General features: G+C 46.6%; 1 protein-coding gene across 6 annotated transcripts in view; it reads left to right on the top strand.

Annotated features, from left to right (window-relative positions):
- Nucleotides 1-12,500, top strand: part of LOC308077650 (receptor-type tyrosine-protein phosphatase mu-like) — a 146,294-nt gene that overhangs the window by 81,597 nt on the left and 52,197 nt on the right. For all 6 annotated transcript variants that reach the window (XM_080418468.1, XM_080418471.1, XM_080418470.1 and 3 more), the window contains exons 10-14: nucleotides 740-890; nucleotides 1,943-2,121; nucleotides 2,730-2,839; nucleotides 8,403-8,604; nucleotides 11,139-11,241. In XM_080418468.1, the coding sequence (XP_080274594.1) occupies nucleotides 740-890; nucleotides 1,943-2,121; nucleotides 2,730-2,839; nucleotides 8,403-8,604; nucleotides 11,139-11,241 (745 nt within the window). The remainder of the gene's footprint in view (nucleotides 1-739; nucleotides 891-1,942; nucleotides 2,122-2,729; nucleotides 2,840-8,402; nucleotides 8,605-11,138; nucleotides 11,242-12,500) is intronic.

Below are 12,500 nucleotides of genomic sequence, written 5' to 3'. Positions count from 1 at the left end.
TAGCGTTGCACTGTAGGTTTGTTGTGCAGCCTTCAGTGGCTCAGCAGAGCTGTGGTATTGTCATGTAAATGGTGGTGGTGTCAGCACCCTGACTAGCCTAGCGTGGCGCGCTGAAGGTGCTAATAGCAGACAGAGTGTTATTTAAATGGCAGGGCGCTAATGGACAGACGCTAAATGTCAACCTGGAAATGATGGCATGGTGGAATGAAGGACACACACACACACGCACACACACACACACACACACACACACACACACACACACACACACACACAGAGAGAATGAATTGTGGGATTTATGTGATGGCGTTCTCGCTCCCAGTGAGGATTATGGGTAATGGAAACCCCTCTTTCCCCTTGACCTCGGAAACCCTGTAGTCGCCACGGTGATGTCTCTGAGGACAAGACTATTATGGGATAGAGAGGTTACTCTCTCTCTCTCTCTCTCTCTCTCTCTCTCCCTCTCTCTCTCTCTCTCTCTCTCTCTCTGTCTCTCTCTTTCTCTCTCTCTCACACACACACACACACACACACACACACACACACACACACACACACACACACACACACACACACACACACACACACACACACACACACACACACACACACACACGTCTCAGTGTGATTATTTAAAATGTTTGAAATGTATGAAATATTTTTCCTTTACATAAAATCAGTATCCTAATGTCTCTGTCTGTCTGTCTGTCTGTCTGTCTTTCTGTCTATCGATCTACAGATCCTCTTCATGGAATCAGGAGTTTGGAGGTTCTAGACGTTCAGTCTAAACAGGTGACTCTTCGCTGGGAGCCGTTTGGTTACAACGTCACCCGTTGTCATAGTTACAACCTCACCCTGCAGTACCGGTACACACCTGTAGGAGCCGCCAGGTGAATGTGACTCAACACCAAACACCCGACACTCCAATGTGTGCAGACTGACTGACTGACTGACTGACTGACTGACTGACTGACTGAGATTTGTGCACATCGAATACGTCATTCGACGGATCCTCCAGTCATTTTCAATGGAGAGTAAGCGATGTATCTGTGCCGTACGGTACGGCGAGGTTTCCCACCAGTTGCCATAATATGGTTGGACAAGATTAGCATAAAGTTGGATTCACCCAACTTTATGCCAATCTGATCCGTCCAACGGATCCATCCATCGAATGAAAGCAGTGCTCCATATCTGTGTGGCCACGTCGTTATGTTGAGATGAAAGGTGGGGAAATTATCATAATTGTCAAATCATGGAGAATCAAACCAAAATCGTGGAGGAGAAGCTCATAGCAGCACTGCAGTGGTCGGTGTTTCACTGCTTTAAAACACTACTTTTATAACTTTGTCTTGCCACATATTAATCATTCTTATAAACTATAATTTTTTAGCCTACTGGGTTAAGAATTCTGAATGTCAACAAAAGTCCCACTGGTGTTTAAAAACTGTATTGTAGAAAACGGTGAAACCAGCTTTTGAGGCATCAAGGCCGCTGTGGCCTCAGCTCAGGGCACATGCTTTTTCAAGGGTCAGAAAGGCCAAACTGAGCTATGGGCCTTCATGTGAAGAAGTTTTACAATATCACTTGCATTACTAATATCTGTTATGAAAGTTTTCATATTAGGTAACTGTAATCTCAAATGACTCTTTGCTTCTGGGGTGGGGGGGGGGGGGGTCCCTGGAACAAAATATTTTGAGATGGGGGTCCACGACCAAACACATATAATTTTGGGGGTCCTTGACATGAAAAAATTTGAGAACCACTGATTCAGAAAACTGTTAGGATTTAGAAGACATTTGACTGGTTAGCAGGTTGTCTATGTAGCTAACGTTCCCCTGTGTGTGTGTGTGTGTGTGTGTGTGTGTGTGTGTGTGTGTGTGTGTGTGTGTGTGTGTGTGTGTGTGTGTGTGTGTGTGTGTGTGTGTGTGTGTGTGGCTCCTAGAGGGGAGGAGGTGAAAGAGGAGGCTCAGGAGGAGGTGTGTCATGACAGCATGTGCTCGGTGCCGCAGCACACCATCCGTAACCTTCCACCCTACACCAACGTCAGCCTGAAGCTAGTCCTACGAAACCCTGTAGGACGAAGAGACAGCGGCCAGCTGATGGTCCTTACTGATGAGGATGGTAAGAGAGACAGACAGACAGACAGACAGACAGACAGACAGACAGACAGACAGACAGACAGACAGACAGATGAGAGTGAAAAAAATACGTTGTTTAGCAGAGATTAACTGGACACGCACATTTACGCACACATACGCATACACACACACACAAGCATGCACGCGCACACGCACACACGCACGCACACGCACACACACACGCACGCACGCACGCACGCACGCACGCACGCACGCACGCACGCACGCACACGCACACACACACACACACACACACACACACACACACACACACACACACACACACACACACACTGATATATAGTTCAGTGTCTCATCACTTTAAAGGTCGATACTCCATTTGGTCAAAGATTTATTATTCTGTTCTCCCTCTGTTCCTCTCTCTCTATGTCTCTCTTCATTGCTGTTCATCTTTCTCTCCTCTCCTCTCCTCTCCTCTCCGTCTGTCTGTCTGTCTGTCTGTCTGTCTGTCTGTCTGTCTGTCTGTCTGTCTGTCTGTCTGTCTGTCTGTCTGTCTGTCTGTCTGTCTGTCTGTCTGTCTGTCTGTCTGTCTGTCTGTCTGTCTGTCTGTCTGTCTCTCTCTCTCTTTAGTTCCAGGTGCAGTTCCAGTAGAGTCCATAGAGGGCAGTAGTTATGAGGAGAAGATAGTTTTAAGTTGGAGAGAACCTCTGCAGACCTACGGAGTCATCAGACAGTATGAGGTAACACTTTCTACTGACACGCCCATTTTCTACTGACACGCCCACTGTTTACTGACACGTCCACTTACTACTGACACACCCACTTTCTACGGACTATGTTTTCGCCCCTGTCCATCCGTGTGTGTGTGTGTTTGTGTGTGTTCTTCATTCTGTCTGTGAGCAGCTGATCTCCGGCACTGTCGGACCAATCAATATGAAACTTTGCACGCACAATCCCTGGAGGCCAGAGCAGAACCTCTGCCCCATTTTTTTCACATCAGCCTGTGATAGCGCGACCATGGGACCGATTATCTCTATAGTCGTAGGCTGCCCCAACACTCCTGATTTCGTGTATAGAGGGGCGGATGTATAGAGCCGGCGAGAGATTGCGCCTGATCCCATTGGTTCACCGATCTGTCCGTCAACCCCCGCCCCGTTAACACAACATTACGAGCGACGCCCACTGCACTCTGTGTCACGAAGTGAGACAAGTGTTTGGACCCAAGTACAGAACTAGGCAGGCAAGCAGGCAGGCAGATCAAGTTCAATGATGATTTATTATCAAACTTTGGATATAAGTTGTCAATACAGCAGGACGTACACGGCAGGACACAACATGACAACAACTATAATCTGACAAGGGAACACTGAACACAGGGAGGTTTAAATAGACACAGACTAACAAGACACAGGTGAAACATAACTACAATCAACACAGGGATTGGCTGGGAGACTAACAGGACACAGGTGGAGAAACAAGTAATCACAGGGAGGAGAGACAAGACAGGAAACACTAACTAGGCTAAACAGGAAACACTAGGACATTACTACATAATAAAAGTACAAGACAGATCCTGACAGTACCCCCCCTCAAGGGATGGATTCCAGACATCCAAAAAAAAAAACATTGTCAAAACACCAAACAGGGTGGGTGGAGGGGAGTCGGAAAGGAGGGACACAGAACTTAACATTGGACTGGTAGGACAAGTTCGGACAAAACACTGCTTTGGGCAGGACAAAGACAAGGAATCACACAGAAAAGCAGGTGGGAAGACACACAGATAAGCACACAGACATACAGACAGGCACAAACTGAGACAAACCAAGAGACAAACAAACTAACTGACAGACAGCCAAACAGGCGGACAAACAGGCAGTCTGACATAACAGGGGGGTAAACAGGTTAGAGGACTGGGGAGTAGACAAACGCACAAGAAGACTGGCATACACGCTAGCAGACATACAGACAGAGAGACAGGCAGACATACAGATCGGAAGACCAGTCAACGGGTTGGTTTGTGGTCCAACCGAACCTCTGGGGCATGGAGCTCCAGAGCCGAGCAGAGGGGGCTGGGGAGAGGTAACAGTCTGTGGAAACTGAGGCCCTGAGACCCGGGGAACAAAAGGGTTGATGGGCGGTGAGACTGGGGCGAAGACTGACCTCTGGAGTGCCGGTGGAAGTTCATAATGTTCAGATTGGTCAGGTTTGTCAGCTGAGAAAGCTGACAGGGGTTCAGGTGGAGCAGAAGGCGGCAGCGGAGCCTCAGTGGCACTGAGCTGCTGTAGCGGAGCCTCTGTAGTGCTGAGCTGCGGCGGCGTGGCCTCTGTGGCGCAGAGCTGCGGCGGCAAAGCCTCTGCGGCGCTGAGCTGCGGCGGCGGGACCTCTGCGGCGCTGAGCTGCGGCGGCGGGACCTCTGCGGCGCTGAGCTGCGGCGGCGAAACCTCTGCGGCGCTGAGCTGTGGCGGCGAAGCCTCTGCGGCGCTGAGCTGCGGCGGCGAAGCCTCTGCGGCGCTGAGCTGCAGCGGCGAAGCCTCTGTGACGCTGCTGGGCGGCGGCTGAGCCTCTGTGACGCTGCTGGGCGGCGGCTGAGCCTCTCTGGCGCTGGGCAGTAGCAGCGTCTCGTCATCGCTGGGCGGGGGTGACTCTGCATCGCTGGGCAATTGGGTGCGCCGGTGGCGACGGGAGCGGCGGCGACCAGACCTCTTACGAGGCTTCAACTGGGCACTGGCAGAATTGGAAACACGACCCAGGACGATGTTCTGGTCACCTACCCCACTTGGACCTCCCAGAGCCAGGCTGGTGCCTAGGTATGGGTCATCATCTGAATCTGGGTCAGAATAAACAGGGACTTTGACCCTGCTCTGGATATAGCTCATCAAGTCCATGGGCTGGATCTTCTGTGGGGCAGAATTGGGGCTGGCAGGTTGCAGGTTCAGGGCCCCGATCCTGACAGGAGGAGCAGGCTGGGAGACAGAGCTGGACTGGAGATAGGCCTTTAGCCTTTCCTGGACAATGTTCAAATGAGGAACAAAATGGCTGACCCAAGGTCTCTGGCTGAACCATTGCTTCTGATCCGAAATGCTCCGTTCCATTTCAGCATGCTGGTTGGGAGGAGAAGTAATGAGGCAGGCCACCACACGGTCAAACTCCTCCACTCTTTGCTGAAAAAGTCTCTGTTCTGCTGGGTCCATTTGGTCAGATTATACTGTCACGAAGTGAGACAAGTGTTTGGACCCAAGTACAGAACTAGGCAGGCAAGCAGGCAGGCAGATCAAGTTCAATGATGATTTATTATCAAACTTTGGATATAAGTTGTCTACTCCCCAGTCCTCTAACCTGTTTACCCCCCTGTTATGTCAGACTGCCTGTTTGTCCGCCTGTTTGGCTGTCTGTCAGTTAGTTTGTTTGTCTCTTGGTTTGTCTCAGTTTGTGCCTGTCTGTATGTCTGTGTGCTTATCTGTGTGTCTAACCACCTGCTTTTCTGTGTGATTCCTTGTCTTGCCCTGCCCCAAGCCAATCAGTGTTTTCTTTGTCCTGCCCAAAGCCAGTCCAGTGTTTTGTCCGAACTTGTCCTACCAGTCCAATGTTAAGTTCTGTGTCCCTCCTTTCTGACTCCCCTCCACCCACCCTGTTTGGTGTTTTGACAATGTTTTTTTTTGGATGTCTGGAATCCATCCCTTGAGGGGGGGTACTGTCAGGATCTGTCTTGTACTTTTATTATGTAGTAATGTCCTAGTGTTTCCTGTTTAGCCTAGTTAGTGTTTCCTGTCTTGTCTCTCCTCCCTGTGATTACTTGTTTCTCCACCTGTGTCCTGTTAGTCTCCCAGCCAATCCCTGTGTTGATTGTAGTTATGTTTCACCTGTGTCTTGTTAGTCTGTGTCTATTTAAACCTCCCTGTGTTCAGTGTTCCCTTGTCAGATTATAGTTGTTGTCATGTTGTGTCCTGCCTTGTATGTCCTGCTGTATTGACAACTTATATTCAAAGTTTGATAATAAATCATCATTGAACTTGATCTATCTGCCTGCCTGCCTGGTTCTACACTTGGGTCCAAACACTTGTCTCACATCGTGACACTCTGGTTGGTTGGGAAATGAAACACTTCCTCATACCGAGTACACCGACGCGCTGGGCCAGGCTTTTATTTTTTAGCAAAACTAAACAATAAAAGCCTGGAGATCGAGGCTACTATAGTCGTGATCAAGACCTGATTGGCTAAGATTGGCTTCCAAACTGTGCAGGAGTGGCTCGTTTTGCAGAAAATGCCACAAATCATGCACACAGCTCCCAATGGCTGTGAAATTTTGCACATTGGCCAGTAGGCCAAGGCTTAACATTTTGGCCAATAACTCTTGAACCGTACCTTGTACAATACACATATTTATTTCCTTAGATTCTTTGGATCCTCACTCTCCATGTAGGCCCTGGCCACTTGTGCCAGATTACATTTTCCGCCATTTTGCGTTTATTTCAAAACACACTTTTTGCTGCTACTCCTTGTCCAAAACTCACACAAACTGGTACACATGCTCTCTGGCATCATGTGATCAAGATGTATAAGTTTGTATTCCATTCCAAGTGACTGCCTTCCAAAGTTTGTGAGCCCTGGGTAGGCAAACCCGACCTGGAGCATACTTTTCAAATAAATTATTTTTTAATATGTCTTTTTAGCTTTTTACCCCTTTTCCTCCCCAATCTAGTCATTATGCCTCCCCTCACACATTTCTGTGTGTTGTCACTGCTATTGTATCCTACTGGCTCACCTGCCAGTGAGGAGCCCCCACCGGGAGGACGCAGAGCCTTCCAGAACCCCCAGACTCTGCAGTGGTGGGCAGCTATTTTACCACTACGCCACCCGAGCACTCCAAAGCGCTTTATGAGTGGAGGGACACTTTGGATATCATGTCCGTAGCACTTGCATCATCAGCGTTTATTTAACAACCGCAGTGTTCAAACCCATCAGCCGTTGCTGTGCTGAAATGTCCTGATTCATGTTATTAGCACAAACAGCTTAGCTGAGACAATGTAAACATGGACTTGAACTTCTCTCGTAAATTACCGGGTTGTCAGAAACTGCCAGGAGGATTGAAAAAGCAGTGCCCCTCTCCAAATAATGAACCGTTTCCAGCCTGAAGCGCCCAGGGCACTGCGCCAAAAGAGCGATGCAGCTCTGGGAGCGCAGAAGCGCGATGGTCGGTGCTGGGAAGAGGAGCACACCAGCCTATGGCAGACTGGGCGCTGCCAAGTCAAAAAACTACTAAAAGTATCTCTCCAGGGGCACGGTGGCGCAGTCGGTAGCGCTGTCGCCTCACAGCTAGAAGGTCCTGGGTTCGATTCCCGCCGGGGACGCTGTGGGCACTGGGGGCGTGTCTTCTCCTCCACGTCATCAGCGCCCATACCCTAGGTGGGGTTGGCGAAAGGGCCTACTCTGTGTGGAGTTTGCATGTTCTCCCCGTGTCTCCTAGGGTAGTTAATACCCTCACAAAAACATGTAGTAATCCTGGTCACTATACCGCCTCCCCCATGACAGCCGGGGCGCCTGATGGAGGGGAAGGGAACTGGTTGGAATAACGTGTTCCTTCCACGCGCTACGTCCAACCAGGGAAACTCCCCCCTGTCAGGTGACAAGAAGGTCAGTTGGCTCTCATGCCTGAAGGAAGCATGAGCTCGGCCCTGGCCTCCCTACTGTGGGGTGACAGGTGTAATACTGGTGTAGGGCTGGTGTAGTGCCCAGGATCACTTAGGAAATTGGCACCGGGTGAAAAAAATGGGTTACAAAAATCTCGGGATAAAAAAAAAAAAAAAAAAAAAAAGGATCTCTCCAGCTCTCTCTCTCTTAGACCGATTATAACGCTCTTTAGTGATTGGCCGTCGCCCCCGGCAACCACAGAATACAATGGGACTGAATGGTTCACACTGGTTGTCGTGGTGATCCATAATCCTATCACACACACACACGCACACGCACACGCACACGCACACACAAACAAATGACTGTTCATACATACAGTACAGTACGCTATTCAAGGTTTTCATGTCAAATCATTGAAATATGAAAAATAACACATAATAAATGCATTAAAGGAAAAAAACTGTGTGCGTGTGTACGCAAACAGCTGGGTTGATCAGTGCTAACATTATTGACCACAGAAGTACAGCCACTATTAAAATGTTATAATGGAAATCAATGGGGCTCTGATCTGGGTGGAAACCTTGCCCAAATTTTGATTTTTCTGACTAATAGTTATTATCATTATTGTTACTATTATAAGGTTTTCATTATTATGTGTCTGTTTTTTGTCAGATCTCCTACAAAGCGTTGAGCTCCTTCGACACAGAGTTTGATCTGTCCAATCAGAGTGGGAAGGTGGTGAAACTGGCCAATGAGACGAGTCATGTGTTCACGGGGCTGTACCCTGGCTCCACCTACTCCTTCACAATAAGAGCCTCCACCATCAAAGGCTTTGGACCAGCCGTCATTCAACAGTTTACCACCAAGATATCTGGTATGAATATGAACTATATAATCATTGTGTTGAAATATTAATAACAAAACTGTGGTATAATATGGAGTTATTTGTATGCTTTAGCCTACTGATACTGACATGTGAGCACAGAGTACAAGTAGATCTTAAAGGAGTAGTTCACCCAAAAAATTACTTATTTTCTATCAATTACACACCCCATGAAGCATTGAATTCATGGAGATTTTTTTGTTCTTATCGCATTCCTAAGCCAATAATTTGATAACCGGCGGAAAGATGCTAATGTTTCCGGTAGGAGACTCAAAGGAGACTAGGAAGGGTATTATTGCTTACAGTTTTTCACAATTGTTAACACACGTTTCTCAAAACAATAACGGCTTTCTCAAAACTGCACACACAAAACTGAAAACCTCACACACAAAATGCTAAACCCCACACTGCCTTTGCAAGATGACTCTTTGCCATCAAATCTTTTAACTGTTCACAAAATGGAACTCGTGTTTTCATTTGGTACACACAGCCATATTTTCAAATGACACACACATACCATTCATTACAGTACACACAATAAGCATGTGCTGCACACTACCAAACATTTACAGCACACTGCAGGGCAAAATTGAAAACACAATCATAGAAATGGAACACACCATATGAATGACATCGACAATTTCTTTTGTAAAATGACTGAGTGTATGTAGGCCTACTTTTTTCATACTCAAACATAAAACATGTCTGGCCAGAGGGCCTCATTTACATCATAGGCAATGTTCTCCCTGTCCAAGCAGCGTTGGAAGAAACGCCTCGAGTGGCGCATGAAGCCCTGACAGGCCTCAACAGTGACTAGGGCTGCAATCGATTTTCACGAATTTTGTATAATGACATTTTTCGATTTTGAATTGGAAAAAAACATATTTTAATCGAGAATCGTTTGTTTTGAAAAGAATCGGAATTGTGACCCCAAGAATCGGAATCGAATCAAATCGTGAGATAGCAGAAGATTCACACCCTAACAGTGACGTCGCCACAAGCCTCCTCCATGGCCTGGAGCAGTGGGACCCGGCTCTGTGGGTTCCGTTCATACTGTATACCTTCCACCTCCAAGCTCAAAAGAACTCCTCAATGGGAAAAAATGTGGGTGGTCCTGGAACCACTCACGCACTGGAGCAGCCCGGTGGTGCAAATTGCTCACCAGACCTGAATGTTTAGAGATTTGACTATTTGTGTGTTGTAGGTTGATGCTTTGAGATTTTACGTGAGAAGTGTGTGCAACAACTGAACATTGTGTGTAGTGTTTGGACAACAAGGTGATAATGTAATGATAGTGATGAGTGTAAAGAAGGAAAGTCAGAGTCTAATGCAGATAAGGGAGTGTGAAGTAGTGCCAAATTGGGTCGATTGATTAGTACATGAAGTTAAGGTTGTGAAAATTGTGCCGAATCTTCGCTTTTTGTGTGTTAACAATTGTGAAAAACTGTAATCGAGAATCGTTTGTTTTTAAAAAATCGGAAAAGAATCGGAATCGTGACCCCAAGAATCGGAATCGAATCGAATCGTGAGATAGCAGAAGATTCACAGCCCTAACAGTGACGTCACCACAAGCCTCCTCCATGGCCTGGAGCAGTGGGACCCTGCTCTGTGGGTTCCGTTCATATACCTTCCACCTCCAAGCTCAAAAGAACTCCTCAATGGGATTCAGGAAAAATTAAGGAGAATAAGGCCGAAGGTACACAACGGAAAAATGTGGGTGATCCTGGAACCACGCACTGGAGCAGCCTGGTGGTGCAAATTGCTCACCAGACCTGAATGCTTAGAGATTTGACTATTTGTGTGTTGTAGGTTGATGCTTTGAGATTTTACATGAGAAGTGTGTGCAACAACTGAACATTGTGTGTAGTGTTTGGACAACAAGGTGTGTTGTAGATTGATGCTTTGAGATTTTATGTGAGAAGTGTGTGCAACAACTGAACATTGTGTGTAGTGTTTGGACAACAAGGTGATAATGTAATTGACATCAGAGTGTAAAGAAGGAAAGTCAGAGTCTAATGCAGATAAGGGAGTGTGAAGTAGTGCCAAATTGGGTCGAGCGATTAGTACATGAAGTTAAGGTTGTGAAAATTGTGCAGAATTTTCGCTTTTTGTGTGTTAACAATTGTGAAAAACTGTAATACGTATGCTTCTTGGGGTGATTCGGTTCACTATACACCCTCCCCAAAAGCAACCAGCTACAAGGTAATCAGACCTGAGATTGCGTCCCATGCCCAATTCGTCATGAGAGTCGCCTTGATGTTGAGTGGCAGACATCCCACGGGACTATGTATGGCAGGGGTGTTCTCAAGCTTAAGCTGACCACATACTAGAGCCCTGCAGGCCCTTCGGGACCAGAACAGGGTGTCATGCTGCTTTATTTTGGTGTGAAATTTAACGCATACCTTCTCTTCTCTTCTCTCCTCTCCTCTCCTCTCCTCTCCTCTCCTCTCCTCTCCTCTCCTCCTCTCCTCTCCTCTCCTCTCCTCTCCTCTCCTCTCCTCTCCTCTCCTCTCCTCTACTCTCAGCTCCTCTCATGCCAGGATATGATCATGAGTCTCCTCTGAACCAGACAGAGTCAACAGTGACTGTTCTACTGAAACCTGCTCAGAGTAGAGGAGCCCCTGTCAGGTAAACACACACACACACACACACACACACACACACACACACACACACACACACACACACACACACACACACACACACACACACACACACACACACACACACACACACACACACACACACACACACACACACACTGAGTGCTGTTCAGTGCTTTGTGTCTGAATATGTGAAGGTTGTATATTTTTTTCCCCCAACTATTCCAACCTTCTGAAAGCTGTTATTTCACAAAACATCAGTGAGAATATTTACATTAGTTTTTGCAAAGTAAAAATGATTTAATACATTTCATACATCTCTTCAAATTACACAATATATTTTTTCTAGAAATCTTCCATCACAAATCCTTTTTCAATCTATTTAATACTTTAAGCTTTCATCTAAAATATTCCATTAATTCTGTATTCTGTTCTCTTTCCTTCATTAACTATTGACAGTTCTGAAATATTTAGTGCGTGCGTCTGTGTTGTCAGAAGGTTTTAATGGGTTCACAACATCCTGTGATATTGAGCTAATGGCACCTTCAATCTCTCACACACACACACACACACACACACACACACACACACACACACACACACACACACACACACACACACACACACACACACACACACACACACACACACACACACACACACACACACACACTCCAGGTTCTATTTATTTTTACAGTATCAAACATCTACTGCTCATGCAGGAAAGAATCCCTGCTTGTCAAGGAGAAATGTGGTACTCATGAGCTTCTGGCAGTACTTCTTATCAACCAATAGTTGTCCTACCTGACACCAGGATCTGTACCGCTTATCCATGAAGGCTTCCCTGCAATTGTGTTGTCATTGTGGTGTTATATTGTTGTTTTTATTGCCGTTGTTATTGTTGTTGTTGTTGTTATTGTTGTTGTTGTTGTTGTTGTTGTTGTTGTTGTTGCTGTTGTTGTTGTTGGACATTTTCTTGCACCGATGGGTGCTTGGACTGACATGCACAAGGACATGGTGAACGCATTTCCATGTTCGAATGAATGAAATATTTTTAGTTTTTTGTTTATGTTTCATGACCTGGCTGATAATGGCACAAGTTCTGATGATGTGCTGCATGAGCCATCGGTTGAGAGCTAGAGCATCATTCAGCCCAGGACACTGTACACTGAGCAACTGAGAGATTGGATGAAACATAAGTCTAGTGTAAAAGCTAATGGATGGAGATGGAGAATTCTCTCTTTGATGTGATCGACGAACTGCACTCAAAACTCATCTGATGTG

Source organism: Gymnoscopelus braueri (assembly GCF_963280865.1).
Source record: "Gymnoscopelus braueri genome assembly, chromosome: 21".
In the NCBI taxonomy this organism is placed as follows: Eukaryota; Metazoa; Chordata; class Actinopteri; order Myctophiformes; family Myctophidae; genus Gymnoscopelus; species Gymnoscopelus braueri.
Note: the sequence above shows the minus strand (reverse complement) of the source record. Positions and strands in the feature narration are given on the sequence as shown.